The sequence below is a fragment of the Centruroides sculpturatus genome, unplaced genomic scaffold (genome assembly GCF_000671375.1).
Source record: "Centruroides sculpturatus isolate CEXI.00-Female unplaced genomic scaffold, Cexi_2.0 scaffold486, whole genome shotgun sequence".
NCBI lineage: Eukaryota > Metazoa > Arthropoda > Arachnida > Scorpiones > Buthidae > Centruroides > Centruroides sculpturatus.
The window spans coordinates 472,075-493,686 of record NW_019384720.1 but is presented as its reverse complement, the minus strand read 5'-3'; the positions used below and the strand labels follow the sequence as shown (position 1 = coordinate 493,686).

General features: G+C 33.4%; 3 protein-coding genes across 4 annotated transcripts in view; all 3 read left to right on the top strand.

Annotated features, from left to right (window-relative positions):
- Positions 1-12,004: 12,004 nt before the first annotated feature.
- Positions 12,005-15,453, top strand: LOC111628007 (protein unc-93 homolog A-like). Its single transcript, XM_023371723.1, has 4 exons — positions 12,005-12,439; positions 13,461-14,596; positions 14,668-14,935; positions 15,001-15,453. The coding sequence occupies exons 2-4, from the start codon at positions 13,538-13,540 to the stop codon at positions 15,228-15,230; spliced, it is 1,557 nt and encodes a 518-aa protein (XP_023227491.1). The 5' UTR covers positions 12,005-12,439; positions 13,461-13,537; the 3' UTR covers positions 15,231-15,453.
- Positions 15,454-16,728: 1,275 nt separating this feature from the next.
- On the top strand, positions 16,729-17,872 carry LOC111628008 (casein kinase I-like). The gene has a single exon (XM_023371724.1). It carries the CDS (start codon positions 16,786-16,788, stop codon positions 17,773-17,775), a length of 990 nt encoding a protein of 329 aa, XP_023227492.1. The 5' UTR covers positions 16,729-16,785; the 3' UTR covers positions 17,776-17,872.
- Positions 17,873-18,100: 228 nt separating this feature from the next.
- The window catches only part of LOC111628006 (ras-related protein Rab-35-like), a 97,146-nt gene continuing 93,634 nt past the window's right edge, over positions 18,101-21,612 (top strand). The window contains exons 1-2 of one of the 2 annotated variants that reach the window (XM_023371721.1): positions 18,101-18,188; positions 18,260-18,318. In XM_023371721.1, coding sequence (XP_023227489.1) covers positions 18,109-18,188; positions 18,260-18,318 — 139 coding nt within the window. In that variant the 5' untranslated portion in view covers positions 18,101-18,108. The remainder of the gene's footprint in view (positions 18,189-18,259; positions 18,319-21,612) is intronic. The other variant, XM_023371722.1, reaches the window with a different exon arrangement.

The following is a 21,612-nucleotide window of genomic DNA, read 5'->3' as shown; positions in this document are numbered from 1 at the left end:
TTTGATAAGGCTCGATTAAGGCTTAATGTTTTTTTAATGGGAGTTTTTTATCAAAATTAATTTATCATTCTAAAGTTGTAGCGCACCGATTTTCCTTCGGTAAAGTTATTTAAAGCTGCTTTCTGATGTCAAAAACGACTTCCGATAGTTTTTTAATTTTTTTAATTAATAGATTTTATTATATAGAAGTTTAATTAATTAGGGGGGGTCGGAAATCGCAATAAAAATTATAATTTTTTTAAAATATTTAAAAATATACCGCCAGATTGAAGTCACCCTACTTTAAACCCTTGTCCTCCCGCGATGTCTATGAGAATGTCCCGGGAAATCGGACTCCAGCTGTGTTCAAGGTCACCCAGCTGTGTAAACAATGACTCATCGGTGTTACATTTCACAGACAGGCGAAACAAAGGAAAATAAAATATAAAGCTTTTTCTTCAAAATTAACGCATTTCTTTCGTGTTTTTTCAGTTTTAAGTATTTTTTATGCTTAATTAAAAATTTTTAAAAAAATGGGCGGCTCAAAGGGGGTTAAGAATTGGGAAAAAAAAAAAATTCCTGATTGTCCACTTTACATGAACAAATTTATGTTGTTGATTTTACAAGATTTTTCCATAAAGTTTAAAATGCCAGTAATTTTTGCCAGACAATGTGTAGATTTATGTGCATTTGATATTGTATTTGTGATTAAACGAAATAAAATTAGAATTGTATTAATAAATCTAATTTTCTTTATTCTGATCTTTATTCTTATTTTGATCTTTAAAGTCATACCTCGTCCTATATGCGAGATCATCTTATATTTGAATAAATACGATAATTTTTGCCAAGCAAAGTCGATATTTCCTATGGTATCCATGACGTTATATATTTTCCAAAATTGCACCGCAAAACAAACATAGATTTATGGGAAGTACAGGACTAGAACAAATTGCCACCTTTAGCTGATTGATTCATGTTCATAAATAATTGTATTATACAGTAGAACCTCGATTATCCGGATTGTTCAAAATAAACAATAATTTTACGAATTTGCTGATTTGCACTTGGAGAATTATGATACTGTTTATGTACATGATGGAATGAATAACTTTTTTTGTTTCAACAACNAGTGTTTTACAAAGGTAAACCGTTTATTCCGGACGATAATGCTTACATAATTTTTTTGGCAAAGGTCCTTAAGTTCAGAACTTTGGGTTGTCTTCGAAAGTTGTTTTCGGTGTCGATCTGGTCCTAAGCTGGAGGGGCTCCGTGACTGTGTCGAGTGAAAAGTTCGAGATCTGAAGTGACAGCACACAAAAGATGAAAGGAAGCACGACAGCTGTCAACAAACGAACACAACAGGTAGTCTAGGTGGAAAGTCTTGGTGGAAGTCCTGTTGTCCTTGAATTTTGCGTTTTTATAGGTTTTTTGTGATCGGCTTCTTACTAATTGGATAGATCTTACATCATCGTTTTCTAATTGGTCTTCCACCTGTCTCCAGGTGTAAATGGAGCTTCGTAAAGTTCGCGGGAAAGGTCGGCTGGAGATGGTTTATCCGACACCATCTTTTCGACTCTGGTCGCATTTAATTGTTGACTATGACACCTACACTCATTTTGACATTTTTTCTAGTTTCGTTTTACTTTCTAAACTGCGTCTTAACTTTAATATTTTAAATTTTCTTCTTTTATATTTAAAATTTGGTTTTTCCATCTACTTTTGATGAGCGTCAACATCAAAGTCCGGTGTCGCCGATTCGACACTTATATAATTTGCTTTCTTCAGGATTTAACGTAGCAAATTTTTACATGGAGCCATTTCCGGGGCCTCACATTAACCAACTTTGCGTTGAATTTTCATCGATGTTTAGCCTAACAAATTTTTTTAAAAATAATAATCGCCACTATTGTATCATTAAAAATTATTTTATTGCTCACAAAACAAACAACCACTCAAAATTAGAAAATTAAGTCTTGTTTAAATACTGGTCTCCCTTCAATGGTTGAGCCATTGATGCCAGCTAAAATGCAAAAATTTAACAAAAATAATATTAAAGTATCCAAGACATAGCCAAATATTGTAGCGCCACATCACTAGAGGACATTTGAAATTTGCCAACTAGAACGGTTGGTTAACCGATGTGACAGTTAATCGGGGGTTGGATAATCGATGCTCTACTGCAGGGCTTCTTAAACTATGGGTTGCAAGATTTTAATGCAAAATATTGAAAATAATTTGTGAGAGTTTGAAAATGGCACGCTTTGTGTCATAGGTTTTATGAGTTGCGCTTTGTGTCACTTCTGGTGCAGCGAGACAACAATTCAGCAACACTGTAGTGTGAACTAGTGTAGTGTTGTCGCTTTTCAGTGTATTCAGTTGTCTCTGTTCCATTGTAACACAAGAGTGAACTGTAGTAGTAGTACACCATTATTGTTTTTGTAAATTTGTATATACAGTAGAGTGTCGTTTATCCGAAAGTCAGTTATTCGAAAGAATTCCAGTCAGCAAATTTAAATTTTCGACCCGTTTTATTTTGTTTGGGAATTATTTTTAGTTCATTTTCTTATTTATTTTTTTTAGAGGCATTTTATTTTGTTAAGAATAGATTAGCGCACCTCGCCCAGACAAAATTCTAATACTAAAAATGAAACTTAAATGACATCTCAAGGGAGACTTCCTAAAAACAGTTAAAAGAATGATCTCCCATCCCAAATTGTCACCAAAAATTTAAAAAAAAAAATTATGTGAGTAATGACATGACATGATATGGAAAAAAGATTGCTACAGTTAAATAAATGTTAACTATATATATGTAAATAGTGGGTGTATCAATGTAACATCACCATCCCGCACTGTAAGAGAGATGAGCTGTTTTCATTTCAAAATATTTGATATATATAATGTTTTCTCACTTAGATTTGTGTGAATAAGGTAAAGCTAAGGATTAAGCAAGGTTAAGGAAAAATGCCTTCAATTTGGATGGCAGATTAGAAGTTTCTTCTTGGCGACAGTTAGAGTGCAACTATGCAGATGCGAACTTAGTAGCAAGCAAGAGGTTGAAAGCAGTACCCCCTATAATTACGATTCCTATAAAACTGCAAAAAAATTGCAACGGTATCTGTAAAAAAAGGTAAAAAACTTCTATAATTACATAAAATGTCATCGGGCAGCCGAACTATTTTCTGCTGTCTAGCGCCACACTACAGAGAGNGATTTTACAAGATTTTTCCATAAAGTTTAAAATGCCAGTAATTTTTGCCAGACAATGTGTAGATTTATGTGCATTTGATATTGTATTTGTGATTAAACGAAATAAAATTAGAATTGTATTAATAAATCTAATTTTCTTTATTCTGATCTTTATTCTTATTTTGATCTTTAAAGTCATACCTCGTCCTATATGCGAGATCATCTTATATTTGAATAAATACAATAATTTTTGCCAAGCAAAGTCGATATTTCCTATGGTATCCATGACGTTATATATTTTCCAAAATTGCACCGCAAAACAAACATAGATTTATGGGAAGTACAGGACTAGAACAAATTGCCACCTTTAGCTGATTGATTCATGTTCATAAATAATTGTATTATACAGTAGAACCTCGATTATCCGGATTGTTCAAAATAAACAATAATTTTACGAATTTGCTGATTTGCACTTGGAGAATTATGATACTGTTTATGTACATGATGGAATGAATAACTTTTTTTGTTTCAACAACATCTCACTCAGCACAGTGGTCGTAAACTCTTAAATATATTTTGCGTCATAATAAAAATATAACTTGACATACGTATTTATAAATAATTTATATTCAAATTACATCACTTCTATGACCAAGGGCAGTGTATGGGCAACGTGGGCCACCACCTATGCCTCGCGGTCTGAAGGGCCTCATGCCTCAAAGGTTTATGCATTACTTAAAAGCCGTGAATGCAACAAAAAAGTTTTAGTCGTTATAAAACGATAAATAGTTTGTCAAATTTTTATTCATAAAAATGCAGTTTCAACTGGTTTTTATTTTATAAAATCCGTCTTCTTGTGCTACCAGAGGGCCTTTTAAACAATAGGTAGTCTGTTAGCGCTGGTCAGTAGTAGTCCAAATTCAATACGAACATTTGTTTCTTGAAAATTTGATCACGATTAAAATACAGTATTTATTTTTAATATTACCAATATGTCATCGAAAAGAAAATGAGTTGTATTATCATTAAAAGACAAATAAAGTATTTGTTTCAATTATCCAGATTTTTCCTTATCCAGACTACCTTCATCCCTAATTAGTCTGGATAATCGAGGTTCTACTGTATATGAATCAATGAAATGCTGCGATAATTTGAATTGGTGTAAATTTTGAGCTATTTTTTAGGCTTCGAGCAGACCACATTACATCAAATCAGCATTTAGCGGGGTCTTACTGTGCTTAAATATAGAGTCCAAGAGAAAAACAGATATAACAAATTCCATACTTCAGTTATATTTATTAGTACAGTTTTCTTAAGTAAAAACACTAAATAAATGAGTCACTAAACAAAGCTGAACTTAAAAAAAAAAAAAACCATATTTCAATTAAAATGATTTATGATATTTTTCATATTAAAAATACATAAAAGAAACTAAAACATCACACTTCTGTCATGTCTAATCACCAAGAATAAACAGTCTTCCTTTACAGCAGGGTTTCTTAAACTATGGGTCGCTTAGCGAAATCTTGGGGTTGCAAGATTTTAATGCAAAATATTGAAAATAATTTGTGAGAGTTTGAAAATGGCACGCTTTGTGTCATAGGTTTTATGAGTTGCGCTTTGTGTCACTTCTGGTGCAGCGAGACAACAATTCAGCAACACTGTAGTGTGAACTAGTGTAGTGTTGTCGCTTTTCAGTGTATTCAGTTGTCTCTGTTCCATTGTAACACAAGAGTGAACTGTAGTAGTAGTACACCATTATTGTTTTTGTAAATTTGTATATACAGTAGAGTGTCGTTTATCCGAAAGTCAGTTATTCGAAAGAATTCCAGTCAGCAAATTTAAATTTTCGACCCGTTTTATTTTGTTTGGGAATTATTTTTAGTTCATTTTCTTATTTATTTTGAGGCATTTCAATCCATTAAGTATAGACTACTGCACCTCGCCTGGACAAAATTCAAAAACTAAAAATGANTTTTATTAAAATGTAATTCTGCCAGCCCATTTCTACAAACAAATATTATATTTTTAATTGTGTTGGGATTGTCACCTGTGGACATTTTAAACTGTTTTACATATTCGTGCAGAGGCATAGCCTCTAAAGAAAGGTTGTCTCTGCAATGGAAATAGTTGTTTCTGGTGATTAGACATGGCAAGTAAACTTGGACTCGTATCCAGATCAATTTTATGTTTTATTAAAATTGCTATATTCTTCTTATTTCTTTGCTTAACTTTCCATCATTTGATATTTTTGTTTCCATGTATCTAAAGCTGTCAACATCCTCCAGTAAGTCTTCATTCAGTTTGAATTTTTTCCTCTCTCTACCTGAGTACGCCTTCACACCAAAACTGTCTTACTTTTCTCTTGGCTTATCTTCAGTCCTCTTTCCTCTAGCTCCCTCTTCCACATATCTGGTTGATGTTGGACTTTTGTCTCATCAGTACTATGTCATCTGTTGTATGCAACAACTCTGTCTCTTGGTCTACCTCGTGAATTATTTGTGCCAATCTGTTTCTAGTAACGTGGAAATAGCATTTACTTGTTCTTCACTTGCACAGGGATGATCTGGATGATGCTTATCTTTTGTATTTTTTGTGTTCCTTGTTGAAAACGTTTACCTATCTTGCTATTGCTCTATAATGTATATGGTAATGAAGATTCTTCACTAGCGTCTGAATCTTTTTGTGACTCTGTTGTGCAATATAACCTTTGGCACTTCAATCTTTATCCAACTTTGCTGCTCAAATTTCAAGAACATCATGGAAGACCTTGCTCCCTTTATCACTGTGCAGGCACATGGAGGTGGATGGTAAAGTCCATTTGCTTTGAGGTAAGGTAGGTCCAGTAGATCCCCTATAACACTGTTGATAATTCTGTTTTATATGAATTCCATGTTGTACAAGTCACTTAGATTTCGCAAATATGTGTGCCAGGCTGTGAACAGCTCATGTATTTGTAAAATCTAAGCGACTCGTACAACATGGAATTCATATAAAACGGAATTATCAACAGTGTTATAGGGGATCTACTTTATATAACCATTTGGTCTAGGTAGTTTTAGCTGGTTGTGTTTTATTGGATTACTATCGTATTGTTATGCTTTTAAATTTCCAACATATGTACTTCTGTCTTCAAGCAAATCTTATTGATGTTTATTACATCACACTTTATCCACGTCTATCTAAAAACATGCAACAATTATAGATATGAGGAATTTGAAAATTATGACATCACAAAATGCATTAGAATAATGTTTAGTGTAGAAAGTGTGCAATCAAGTCAATTACAAAGTAACGTTCAATAAAATTTTATAACTTCCTTTGCTACCTAATTAAGTCACAGCTGGATTTATTTTTATTAACACTGAGTAGCCATTTTATTAAAGCTAAAAATAAGTAAAACTCCCAGAGTTTTACTTATTTTTATACCAAAGCCAGAGCCTTTATACCGAAAATAAAATCAATCAATTAATTTAAATTAAAATTGAAATCAAATCAATTGAAACACACTAGATCTGAAAGTGTAGTTGTTTGTTTGCTTACTATGTGCAATGAAATGAAGTGTGGTCTACAAATTACTTCAACCTCAAGTGCTTGTCTCTAAGATAGCCTGGAGTTATATGTCTAACAATTTAAATGTTAGGTTATTTTGTGCCTGGAAAATAAAAAACATTTTCTGGTCCCGAAAAACATCTCAGCCTTCCCATCATTTATTTCCAGCTAAACTTGTTTCACATTAGCTCATGCTATTGCAAAGTTTGAAGGGCTCCGTACAGGAGCCCGATCAAGGACATTGTTATGTAAACAACAAAATATCAATTATTCTTGGGCATAGCAACTATGATGAGCTTTTTCAAAAGTATTCTTCTTGGAATTCAATTAACTTTTGTTTCTGCAAGACTTTGAAGATGTGTAGTAGTATAGTCAGTGCAACTATAGTTGACCTGTGGTTTGGTTGATTTTTGCATTTTTAAAGAGTGATAGAATCATTTATAAATGCCCAAATATTCCCTTGGGCTTCGCTTTGTCTCGAAAAGGGATTGAGCGAGTGTGTTTAATTATATTAGCAGTATTATCTTCAGTTAAATGTTTATATTTATTAAAAATTCTTGATTATAAATTAGGACAATATGTCTCTTTTGTTATTAATTTACAAACTATGGCAAACAACAGTCGTGCCAACTACATATCATTTCGAGCCGTTCTTCAGAATTGCCTTTGACACTTTGACCACTTTGTTCACTGCTGTCGTGGACAGGAAAAGTGTTCTCTGTGGCTTCAACTTTAGTGCTGGGAATAGGAAAAAGTTTTGCAGGATGACAAATATTAGCTATATTTTGTGTGTGGGAACTAAAATTTTTTGTCAAAAACTCAATTGCCACATTAGTAGTTTTCGTGTGTACATTTTCATTTTGTCATAAGCAAATGGCAAACATTTGTTTTGCTAGCCATAGTGTCTAATCAAAGGGTTATGTTTATGTGTAAGTTTTTGAATATATGTACTGTACTAGTAACTTCCTGACAACAGTCAAAATCAGAAAATCATTAGTACTATACTGTTGACCAGAAAAAAAAATCAAATGTTTTGCCTCGCTCTCATAGTTTGTATTTTTTTGATTTAAATAACATTTTTATAATGTCAAAACAATGACTTATCTGTAATGTTTAACTTTTTTTTTAGATACGATTTCTTCTTGGTATCACAGAGTGTTCGACAAGGGACGGTCTCTCCAACACAATATAACGTGATATTTGACACTAGCGGTTTGTCTCCCGAACACATTCAACGACTGACTTATAAACTAACTCATTTGTATTTCAATTGGCCAGTAAGTAATATTTTATACTGCACGTTACATATTTTAATAATTTTTAACACGTTACTTAGAATTACAACTTGAAAAAATTTGGATAAATAGGCAAAACAGCCAGAATATACCTTAAATGTTACTAAAAGCAATATTTATTTCATTGATTTTGCTGCATCATGAATTCTCCCTTCAATTCGAGAACAGTTTAGGAGTTAAAATCATTTCCATTCGCTGATTTTTTTGAAATACTATTAAAATATTGTATTTTTTTGAAATCTTAATTTGCAGTGTTGGGCAATAAAAAAAAAGGCGAAAGGAAAGCTTTCTCTTTGGATACTAAAATGTAAAATTTTTAGATTAAACTTCCTACAGGAAAAGTTTATATAATTAAGCATTTTTACTTTCCTGGCTGTTATATATAACAGAAGAAAAGTATGGCAATCGGGCATAAAACGACCATTCCCGATTTTTACATTTTTCAACTTTGGACATCCGAAAACATCGAAATGCAAAAAAAAAAAATGGGGGGAAATTAAAAAACCCGGGAAGGTAAGTTGGGAAGGGGGGGCACAATTTTGTTCACCCTATTTGAAGCTTAAATTAATAACCCCCTTTTTTTATCGGAAATTTCTGAAATTTTACAGGTAGGTTTGTTTATTAGGGAATTGATGCTATTAAATATGTTCTGGGAAAGTCGAGCAACTCCTTTCATCAAACAATAAACCAGCATGAGAACCATTAAGAAGAACGAAGTTACTATTAGAAAATGTTTTGTTTCTCACACAAAATTAAGTACTAAATTGTTACCATAAACAAAATATATTTTAAAAACAAATGCCACCAATAACGTAGAAAATAACTGTCAAGAAAGAATACCAGTATATGGAAATGCCATAGTCAGATTAAAAATTGGGACCCAATTGCATCTGCTGGGTGGAACAAAATTTGCAAATTTTTTGCAAGTAAATGTTGGCTAGTGAGATTTCTTTAAAGTTATCCACTTTGTAATATAGAGATTAAAGGTATAATTGCATCTTCAGATGAGCCGCTGCCAAAGAATTTGCTTTAAAATTTAAGTGATGGAGTTTGGAATGGAAACAAAACTAGTCTTTCTTTCCTTTTTTCTTCTGAAAATGCCAGCTAGAATCAATGTAGCAAAATCACTGAAAATCGTTAGTGGATGGAAGGTGTCCCAGTACACCGGTAGTTTTTTAAATGGCAAACAAAAATGCCCAAGTGAGAACCAAAATTTTTACCAATTAGTTTGATAAATGTTTTATTTCCAAGATGAGACGTTTTTCCTTTCTAATTAAACTCAACCGATCGAGTTCTGTTGTTAGTGCTTCTGGTCATCCAAATGCGCAAGGATTTTTATTTTCCTTTTGCACGATTTCCTCAAGTGTGCGAGGCCAGACAGAGGATGCACACGCGCGACATTGCAACGAAAAGCAGTGTGACACACAAGCGTTCAGTATTTAAGATGGCGAACGATACCGACACTGCCCTCATCCACGTGTTTATAGATTTTTTTGTATGGCTCGCTTTATTTAGCTAGAAAATTTTGGATTAAAGACATTTTCTTGACCTTTTTGTTCTTCCTCCTTTGGAATATTCTGTTGCTTAGTTAGATTCCAAAGTCTCTCGTTTAAGAACCTTAAACCAAACAATTTAATATAATATCGTTGAAACTTGTAAACAAAGATCAATTAACTTTGTGAGAAAATTGCTGCCACAGTTTTATGTAAGTGGACAATCAAATTACAAGTAGATTATATTAAGCTTTTATAAAATTGTTAAAAATTTATATATTTTTTAAGAAAGTAAGTACTTAACATATATTTTTTTTTTATAGGGAACAATCAGAGTTCCGGCTCCTTGCCAATACGCGCATAAGCTGGCCTTCCTTTCGGGACAGTCGCTTCATAAGGATCACGCCGAACAGTTGGCAGATACATTGTTTTACTTGTGAACATTTTTAATCTGTTTTAACATAATCCTTTCTTTTAAGTAAAGTTTTATGATCTAAATACAAGTTGTATTTCACCTGTAATCATTTATATTTGTATTTTCATTTGAATTGTTAAAAAAAGAACTGCGTAAGCAGTTGTTTTCTCTGTATCAACAATTTTAGTTAAACTTTGGCATGAATTTCTTTGTGGTTAACAGTGGGACCATTTTGAAGAATCAAATGCATTTAAGAGGATAAAACGTTCCGCGGCTCTTAGACCGCGGTGGACGGAACCGGACTGCGCCGGTCCGAAAATCTTATTCAGTGAATATTTTTATACAATTGGTCTCGTTTACTCAGGTATTATAAAAGCAATTTTTACGATGTTATTCCAAAAATTCATTGTTCCTAAGTTGTTAGGAAAGTAAATGTCATGGAAATTGTACGTGGTTTCACACACACATTTTTATTTCTTCCTTTTGTTTACCATAATTTGAATTAACGTTAAAGCAAAACGTCAGAGGAGTTTGTTTGATAGAAAGGAATTTTATCAAATAAAAGTTGATGTTTCTGATGAAAATATTTTGGATCTGTTTCCTGCTTTTTCCGGAAGTTCAGTTGTGCGAATTAATTGTAATTCATGTTTGTCCTTTCAGTATTTTATATTCTTAAAAAAATCCATGAAATATTTTAAGTTTAATAAAGAGAATTTTATCTTTTAATGTGACTTTTTTCATCAAAAATACAAACTTCGGCACGAAATATTTTTAAAACTTTAATTTAAAATGTTAATAAGCATTTATGTAAATTAATTAAAAACCCACTAATGCGAGGTGGGAATAAGGACTTATCGCACCAGCGATAATAAGCGCAAACACCCAGGTATCAATGGAATACATTTAATAAAACGAGAAGGGGTGTACGTTAAAATTGATTAACGCGTAATAACCAAAATGCATTTCGGACTATCGGAATAATCCCTCTTCAGTTGGTATACGTATATAAAAAAGGTGAGATACTTAAAATTATACAAGACAAAGGTACGATCATTGAGCAATAAATGGGTGTAGAGGAGACACGTAATAGAGAAACTGCACCACCAATGGTTAATTCGCAGAAGAAAAGCTATTCTAGTATAACTACATAAAATTATTTTCTAAATTATCACAAATTTAGTTTGGGAATTTACCGGTAAGGAAAAAATGGCGATTTGTTTTTTTAGCTCAACCAGCCCGGTAAGGTATACACGCCGGAATGCCTACCTTGGTGGAGTAGCACTTCAATTTTAAATTCTTCGTCGCGGGATGATTGATTATACAGTTTTTACTCTAAGCTAAAAAAGCTAAAGTAACTCGTTATACCATTTGATCGTAAATAAAACACTCGTGTTCAACACCGCGTGTCGAGTAGTCAAAAATACAATCAAATCTGGTGCGGCGATGTAAAAGCGGCTTCCTCCGCGTTTATCGTCCCATCTTTCTACCTCGGGGAAAAAATACGAGGACCGACACTGGCCGCGTTATGGCTTCGTTTTGTGGTTATCGCCTTACTCCAAAACTGCAACGTAGTAAAGTATTTATTTACTTAATATAATCAAGTTTAACGCAGTGAACGGTTAATGCGTAACGTGAAATTCACTCGTAAGGTGATGCATTTTTTAATTTATACCGCCTATTTAAATTAATATTGTATAATTATACATATATAGTGTAAATTTTTGAAAGGGTGCGACGTTATTTTGTGATTAACTCTCGGTTTATCCTTACGCGAGATTGCAAATTTCTTTTAAAGATTCCGCTTGCAAAAATTAATTTCTCCCTCGATGTTTGGAAAAAGTAATTTTCAAAATTATTTTTATAAAACAAGAAAAAAATTACAAATTTTCCATTTTTTTGAGTTGATAGAAAGGAAAAAAATCAATTCAAAAATATTAATTAAAATGAATTATCGCACGAAAATGGAAGTAACTGCGCTTTAACGTAGAAGAGAGATCGATTTATTTATTACTTCCAATTAAGAAGGAAGGAATAAAAAAAATCCAAGAGATTCGTATTTAAATTTTAATTATCGCAAGAATATGGAAGTAACACGGGTGATTTGTTTTTTCTTTGTTTCGTTGAGTCGCCGTTTCCTCCAAATTTAAACTCCGACAGTGAAGCCAATGTAGCCGAGTTACGGACGGTAGCCATTTATTTCGACTTTTTTTTTTTACTCCCGCGGATACGCCGTTCTACTTAAAGATTAGTGTTTAGAACAGTGGACGGGATGCGTATAGAGTCAATAAATTCCTTCCCACCTAGAGAGTTACCGATCGCGCGTCACTACCAACAACAGAATTAGAAAGTCAGCTCTAGGCGTGACCAGACTGTATCGATCGTTACGATCGATTCTCGAGTACAGTCTAAGCCATTTCTATCTGGCATGTCGTCCTGCACCCCCTTAAAAGAAAAGTGACTTGTCAAACGTTCGAGTGTAATTAAACACTCTATAACGTCTCTACTAATGTAAGGTAAGTTCTCTCGTGTTTCTCCGGCAATCCTCGCTTTAAATTTAAGGTTTACTTGTGCCAAAATTGATTGGTCTTTATGGAAAAGGTCGTCTGCGCTTCCCTCCGACAGTCGGGATTGATGGATTGTAAAGGGTACATTTTTACGCCGTCCACCTTTATTGCTCGTTTGCGATACGTTGTCATTTGCTTAATAAGGAAAATCGTTCGTTAATATTTGGATTTTTGTGGTTTTAGTGAGGGTTTAACGCCGCGGATTTAGTGATTTGGTAGATTATACAATGTGTAGTTCGATCCGTTTGTATCAAAAATTGGGTATAAGCGGATGGCGATTGCTTGCACATCGATCTTTTTTAGGGTGTGGATTAAATGAGAACTGCACCGTGCACATTACGTTACCTGAGGTACAGTACGTTGCTGGTATTGTGTGCCATTAATCGTTGGAGCACTAAATATAATTATCCTACGAGCATTTAAATACGTTTATTGCGTATTAATTATTATAATTAAGAAATTTATTAACATATCTGTAATATATATATATTAGGATCTTAAGTAATCGAGTTTTGTTAATTTAGATTACTTTAATTGTAAGTTACCTTACTGAGCGGGAGAAATTGCTTATGTATGAAGCTATTATGTAGAAATATTGCATTTTATACTTAATTACTACTAAATTATCTTATATATTTAATTAGAGAGTATTTTTAATGATTCTAGCGTGTTTAAAAACTATTATCCTAATTAACTAACTGAAGAGAAATTTTGCATTTTTTGCTTAATTGTTGACTTATGTAAGTTAATTAAAAAAGCAATAACATGGTTTTTCGTCGAGTTAAAAGGGTTATCCGGTGTCTAAGCACTTAGAATCATTGAAAATATTCTATTTAATCACCTCGTAATTAATCGCAGCCATTAAAATATCCTCTAATTACGATGCACGCCTACTGTATTAAAGAACTATTGTACTCGTATAGTAACCACCCACAGATTAATGCTAATTTATTTTCTTGTATTTTTGCAGGTGTTCGGACAAAATGGAAAAGTCGTGGAAAGACATTGAGCAGAATTTCTATTCCGCTTGAACAATTGCACGCAACGATGCTGTCGACTCCAATAATGAGATCGAGTGAAACGCTTTTGACCCCTCGTCCAATCACTAAAGCTGTTTCGAAAACCAGAAATAACCCGGAAAACAATGCGTCGTCCAATCGGCATTCGCCTCAAGAACAACGATTGACAAAAAATCAACTAATAGGATGGACCGTTATATTAGGCATATCGTTTACTTTCGTGTGTACGTCGTTCGCGGCGTTACAAAATATTTTAAGTTCTTTGTTTATAGAAAGTGGCATCGGTGTTAAATCACTAATCTGCGTGTACGCTGTGGCTGCCATATCACCCCTCTACAGCCAATTCTTCGTCAATAGATTAACACCCAATTGGGTCATTGTGGTATCTTTCGTCATGACGGCCCTATATATCACCGTTTATTTTTATCCTCGTATATATACCCTTACGGCCGCTGGTATACTTTTAGGTCTACTTTTAGGCCCGCTACGCTGCGCTTCGACGTCATTTCTGGTACAGACTGCTGGTAAATTGACAGCTTCCTCTACAGACGTCAGCCGCGAGTTAACGATAAGACGTCAGTTCGGGCACTTCACCATTTTTATCAACTCTGGTCAAGTATGGGGTAATTTACTGACGTCGTTGTTGCTTCACTACGGCGACGATATTTATATCTATCCGACCGGCCCTAAACTTACTAATGGTCCGAGTTCGGACTTCTCTCCACCTGTAAATGTTGCCAATCCGTCTTTATCCCGAACAATGGTCAATCCGTCTTTGTGTAACGCCGATCATTGTAAGAAGTGGGAAGTGTTTCGAAATTCCATACCATTCGCCTTCATCGTGCCTTCTAACGTCTCTTTGATGTTGATAAGTGTTTATTTAGGTTTAGCATTTGTTGGTGTGGCTTTAGCAACTAGTCTTCTGGATAAATTTGACATACGAGAAGAAGGAGCGGAGAGAGTTACATTTGTAGAAACAGCAAAAAGTTACCTTCTCTCCTTTATCGATCCTCAATTGAGATTGGTTTTTCCACTTATTTTCTTCTGTGGTCTGCAGTACGGTTTTATAGTTGCCGATTTTACAAGGGTATGCGCTTTGTTTTAATTATTTCACTAATTTTTAATTGAATTTAACATTTATTCTTCATTTATTTCTAGTCTTACATCAGTTGCTCTTTAGGAATGGAAGCCGTAGGTTATGCCTTGATGATAATGGGATTGACACATACTTTGAGTGCTTTCCTTGTTTATCAGGTACCTAAATGTATCAATCGATTAATAATTGCATTCGTGGGGTTTTCGTTTCACGGAGGACTGCTTACAATTTTATGGTTATGGAGACCTATCAAAGAAGATATTGTAATATTCAATATCATCACAGCCGTTTGGGGAGTGTGCAGCGCAATCTGGGAGGCACTAACTACGTGTAAGCGCCATTCTTTTATGATTTTATAACAGTAAATTCAATTAATTATCAACTTTTTATTTCAGCTTTTATCATCAAGACATCCGGCAACGATCTCCATCCCGCTTTGCTCTCCCATTACAGTATTTTGAGCCTGGCTTTGTCGTTGGCATTTGCATCCAGCTTTTATCTCTGCACCGAAATTAAATTGTATATTTTAATATCGACGCTCATTTTGTCTATTGGACCATACAGTTTGGCAGAATATCGTCTTCATCAGCAAAATAAAACTCAAGAAAGGACAGCTGTGCTGTGACATATAATAAGTAATATCGTACGTGTTGTTTCGTGTCTTGTGAAGCACAGAATAAACATACATATCGGTCACAATGCAAGTTTAAATTCATGGCAGAGATTTTATCGTGTTTCATGCTGTCTTGTAAATTTTTCTTGGTTGAAGAAAGAAAAGATGTTGAAGAAAAAGTGTAAATAAATATTCATAAAAATTACATTTTCTCAAATTTTTTCCATTTTAAAATATTTACCACCCGAACAATATCGTTGGTCTTTCGAGAAAATTGAATCCTTCTTTTGAATTCTTCTTCTAACAAAAACTGATTAAAAATTTCAGATTTTTATGTTTAAAGTTTGAGATTCAATTTTCTGTTTGTTAGTAAAATTAAACAGTATTTTATTTTGTAAAATTATCAGTAGCAATATGATGCCGCTTTATTGGTTCATTGTTTCGAGCTAAATGGTGAGGGACTGAAAAATTCCGTCTGGATTCGATCTCCACAGCGGTAGGCTGCCACTTTGACAGTGGCCATCCGGCCATCTAAGATGTATTGTGTTATATAACCCCTTTGCAATTGTATTCCTCTTTGTGGTAATGTGTAAGAGGAGATGATGTTTAATTTTAGTTTAATTTGATGAGATATTGCGTCGCAAAACACGAGCGGTCTGTCGAGAGGAAATCGCTCCCACGAGGTTCACCAGAACGAACACTGGGAGTTCGGTCGCGGGTTCGCGCCTGGCTCGGACGGGCTGGCCACGTGGACTTTCCGGGTTTTCTCCACGTCCCTATTTAGCTGGCCCCTATTTAGGCGTTACGCCTAAATAAGGGCCAGCTTCCCTTAAAAAGGCATCCCCCTAGGCAGATCACCCAAATGTTGCGTTGCCATAACTAAACAATCGCTCCCACGAGATCTTTCTTTGAGAAACTGGTACGTATTTAGGTGTTAGACAAGAAAAGAAAACCCCAAGCGGCCGCCCGTTGGTCAGGGGCGACACACGCGACTGATGCTGAGCAGTTTTATCCACTCGATCACTGGTGAGAATGATGGTAGTGATGACGAAACGTTCATTTCGGCTAATACATCCGGATAGAATTCGGGTAAGTCGAAAATCCACAGGAATTTTTCGAGGGTGGTCTCTCTCGGATATGTTGGGCCCCAACCGTTCCATTATGGGCCTGATAGAAAAAAGGATAAAACCACAGAACACTCCAATATTCAGTAGTTTTATCTTCGTTAGTCCCGTCGTTTGGAAGTTTGCGGTACTTTCGTGTTTTCTCCGCGCATCTAACACCTAAATAGGGACCAGTTTTCCGTAGAATGTCCTCTCTGGATATACTGTTTACAGTATTGCTAAACCATCCCGTCACTCCATCATAATCCTACTTAGACATTTAAACAGATTCGTGACTCAATCGACTCGAATAATTATGTATGAACGAGAAAAAACTGTGCGCAAAATTTAAGCTGGATTCGTTATAATTTTTATTTACAAACACAAAAATTATTATTCTATTCTTGTAACAATACATTAGCTGTAATTATAATAACAATGGTTATAATTAAGAGTTAAGAAGAATGGAATCAGCAAATGTATTGCAAGTTAAACCAGAAAGTATCATAGGTGGAAAGTATACTTTATCGAAAAAATTAGGAAAAGGCTCCTTCGGAGATATTTACATCGGGGAAGATCGGGACAATGGCGAAAAAGTAGCGATTAAATTAGAAAGAAATTGTATTGGAAAGCCTTCTAATTTGCTATCGGAGAGCAAGATTTATAATATTTTAAAGAAAGGAACCGGAATACCTGACATAAAATGTTACGAGTGCAATAATACGCGTTACAACGCTTTAGTTATGGAACTTCTGGGACCAAGTTTAGGAGACTTGTTTGCCTACTGTAACTACCGGTTTAGTTTAAAAACGGTTTTAATGCTGGCTAATCAGATGATTTCTCGTTTAGAGTACGTCCATTCGAAGAATATTATCCATCGCGACGTTAAACCGGATAATTTCTTGATGGGTTCCTTCAATTCTTATGATACGGTGTATTTAATTGATTACGGGTTAGCTAAACAATGTACATTTAAGCCTAAACGTCTTAATTACGGTAGATATAGAAAGATTGTAGGAACAGCGAGGTATGCTAGCATTAATGCTCATCGAGGGATCGAGCAAAGTCGTCGCGATGATCTGGAATCGCTAGGGTACGTGCTCATGTATTTCAATCGAGGAAATCTTCCATGGCAAAATTTACACGCTGTTACAGCAATACAGAAATGCGAAAGAATTTTAGAAAAGAAAATCTCAATTCCTATAGAAGTATTATGCAAACACTTTCCCGAAGAATTTGCCATTTATCTGAAGTACTGTAGGAGTTTAGGATTCGAGCAGATACCCGACTATACGTATCTTCGTACATTGTTTTCTACATTGTTTCGTTCGCTAAATTATTCTTACGACTACAATTACGATTGGAAGAAGTCTAAGCAAAAATACAAGAGTTTTTCTTCAAGCAAAACAAAGGAAAAATCCATTAACGATACATACGTCGGCGGCGATTATTAAACGCCAAACAATTCGAAATTTAAAAATGAATTTTTATAAAATTATATAAATAAAATATATTATAAAATTTTTATCGAATATAAATAAAATAGTATAAACTCGAATTTAATCTTCTGTTATTGTGTTTTTTAATTAATATTTTATTAATTAAAACAAGGTGTAAGTCAAAATTCATATTTTTTCGAGAATTGAGTTAATAAAACAAAAAATAATTTGATATTAATTAAATAAATAACATAAAAATAAATAATAAATTAATAAACCCTTTTAAAAATTTAATTTATTCGTTATAACTTTAAATGAAAATGCAACTTTCCAGACGTACTGTACGTTATGAACTTTGATCAAACAGTGTTGCCCTCTAGTGTCAGATCGGTGAATCAACACCGAAGAAGTCATCCAAACACTAAACGGTAAATATTAATTTTTATCGCGTTTTATTGTATTTAATTAACGTTAATGGCGCCTTACCATTTTTTTTTAGCAGAGAAATGGCTAAAGAGTATGATCATCTATTCAAACTATTGATTATAGGAGACAGCGGTGAGTATTCAAATACATTATATTGTTATGAATCGGGTATTTTTACAATTCAGCTCTATTTTATGCCTACATTCACTCGTATCCTCTCCATATCAATTGTTTATACTTTAAATTTAAATCATTCTTATACAAAATAAACAAATGCAATTCTGAATGAGGAGTTTGGACCCCCTAAATTTTAGACCCCCCTAGACTGGTGGTAGAAGTAACATTTAGTTAATTTGTGTGTGTATGTTTATATATAAATAGACCTAAAAGTAACTCCTACCAATAATTACTAAAATTTAATTAAAATTAATATTTACTATTAATGATTTTGATGGCCGGGCGATTAAAATGCCACGGCGTACCTCTTCGGACGATCCGGGATTGAATCCGGACGGGTCGAACGACCCGGGAATTTTTTGGGGATGCGTCGGGCCCCGTTGCGTATCCGGCCAAACTCGGCTTGTCGGAAAGGCTTTCTCACTGTCCGCGTGGTGGTAAGAACTTAAAAAGATAAAATATTTATATGTATATACGTACACTGTTTACCATATATACATATATATGTTACCATATTCATTGCGTTTACCATATATATATATATATGGTAAATGCAATGAATTAAGGAAGGAATCTGTTAATAATTTAATAAATTTGCATGAAATTATATAAGTGATTAATTAAGAATCTGCAGATGACTCCGAGTTGTCGTGCTAACGATGGATGCGTGATAGTTAGTAGGTTCTTCGGATTTTAAGTGGACTAAATGGCGATAAGAGCGAAGATAAGATTTGTTGTTGTGTTCGAATAATAATGCACAAAAAGTACTGTCGAGTGCTCCGAATACTTGTTAAAATTTTCTATAAAAATGGAGTTTGCTGCTGTCCGGTGCTTTCGTTATTCTGGGCCGAGTAGATTTGTTAAATATATTACGCTTTGTATTAAAAAGTCTTATTTTAGTTAGTTTTTAATGGTTTATAAAGCTTATTTAAGTATTTCCTATTTTAAGTACTCAATATCAGTTGTAGATAGTCTTTCCATTATATTTTAACTGATAAAATCTACTAATGATAAATTATTCTATTAATAACTCATAAATGAATTGTTAATGATGATTTTTAACTCTATCTTATTTTAATCTGATTAGTGTAAAATATTATTCTCAAAATGAGTGTTTTACTGTAACAAAATTCTATTGTCTAAAAGCAAATAATGAATTTTTAATTGAATTATTATTTTTCTTATTATTTATTGTTCTTTTAAAATTTATAATTATTATATAAGATTTGGCAAAATAAATACTGTATATATAAAATCGATAACATATATCAATATATAACCTTCATTGTATTTAATTATAGTTCTTAGAATATTATATCTAACAGCAACTTATAAAAACAATTATATGTACCTATATATATAATTGAATAATAGTTCATGCAAGATAAAGTGTATGGCTCATTAAATAGCTGGTTAATATTACAAAAATGGCTGTTACCAAATGACAAACTGATGTCTCGAGACCCAATTAATTTGATTAAATGGCATTGCAATTATGCCATTTGGTCAAATTAATTAGGTATAGAGATAAATTAATTTGCCATATTGTTAACTGATAAAACCTTTTTGTATTATTCTGCTTCAATACAAAGATTTCACTTTTGAGGAGAACAAGAATTGTGTTATTCTATTAATTAACAAGCAGTACAGTTATTGATGGTGTAGCAATAGAATTCAAAGTCTTGGAAACAGAATAAATGAGATTTAGAAACTGTACTGTCAGTTCAGTAATCAATATTTACTTAATTTACTTTAAAATAAATAGTTTTGGTTATTGTTTTGGTATGCTTTATTTTTTAAACTCTGCACTTCGAACAAACTTGATGGGGATATTTGAAAAATCAGTCAGTCAGAATCTTGATTTTAATTCTTATACAGTCGATTATCCGAATGCCAATCAACTAAAATGTCGGTTAACCGAAAGCGTTCCAGTCGGACCGTGTCGTGCTGAATCGAACGTTTTTGATACTAAATTAACTTCTAAATTATAATTTTGTTTTCATATTTTTCAATATATCTGTTTTGTTTGTACAAAATAAAGAAATAATTTTTAATGATGCAATAGCCATAATTATTATTATAAAAATTTCATTAGGCTTAACATCGACAAAAATTCAACACGAAGCGACACGCAATGGAGAAAAATTTAAACATGGGCTATATTAATATACTATTATAGGGATATACTAATATACTATATTAATAATGTATTTTTTCATACATAATCAGTTATCCGAAAAATCGATTTTCCAAAGAACCCCAGTCCCCAATTGATTTGGATAATCGACGCTCTACTGTAATAATAAAATTCAAACTTTTTTAGGAAGTTGTATAGATTACTCCCTGTGGAATTTTGGGACTTTGAGTATATATCTAAACTTGGGACTTAGACGAGTCAATGGTACCCTACTTTTGGACCAGAGACCAAATATAAGAAAGTTATCAGATTAACAATTTCTTGCCTTTCACAGTATATTCTTTGTCTTAGATTAGGTATTCTAACCTAGAATGCACTGTAGAATAGAGTGAAATGCAACAGAATGAACTACAATAGAATAGAATGCACTGAAAGGCATTCTTCAGTACAGTGTATTCTATTCTGTTGTAGTTCAACTTAAAAACCATGTAAAGTATAAATTCAGTTGAGATAAATTGGAACAAAAGTTTAAGTGAGAAAAATTCAAATGGGATAAAAGTTTTAAAATATTTAAATATTTACACATTTATTTTAAATATGCTCATCATATCATTAAATTAACACATTTGTAGGACACCACATCATCTGGGTATAGTTACTCATATCTTGTCTTCTATGTACAGTCGACCCCCCTATAATTACGGTCCCTATAGTTACAATTCCTATAAAACTACGAAAAAATTGCTACCGGTATCCGTAAAAAATAGTAAAAGTTCCCTATAAACACCTCAAACGTCATCGGGAAGCCGAACTACTTTCCCGCCGTCCGTAGCGCCACGCTACGGAGAGATTTCTATCGTCTGGACAGTATTATATAAATTATATATAAATTAGGTACTGTACATATAATTATATATTAATTATATATAAATTAGGTACTGTATATATAATTATATATTAACTTATTGTAACTTTGTTATAATTAAATATATAATTTCCGCCGTCTAGCGTGGCGCCACGCTACGGAGATTTTTACGCTAACTATCGTCTGTCAGTATGTAAATTAGGTACCGTAAGTCTAATACAGTACTGTAATTTTATACATTTCTTGT

Bases quoted from the DNA above. Each gene is read 5' to 3' on its own strand.
- LOC111628007 (XM_023371723.1), top strand. From the start codon at position 13,538: ATGCTGTCGACTCCAATAATGAGATCGAGTGAAACGCTTTTGACCCCT. The intron at 14,597-14,667 runs GTATGCGCTTTG...ATTTATTTCTAG, and splicing joins TAGTTGCCGATTTTACAAGG to TCTTACATCAGTTGCTCTTT. The intron at 14,936-15,000 runs GTAAGCGCCATT...TTTTTATTTCAG, and splicing joins CTGGGAGGCACTAACTACGT to CTTTTATCATCAAGACATCC.
- LOC111628008 (XM_023371724.1), top strand. From the start codon at position 16,786: ATGGAATCAGCAAATGTATTGCAAGTTAAACCAGAAAGTATCATAGGT.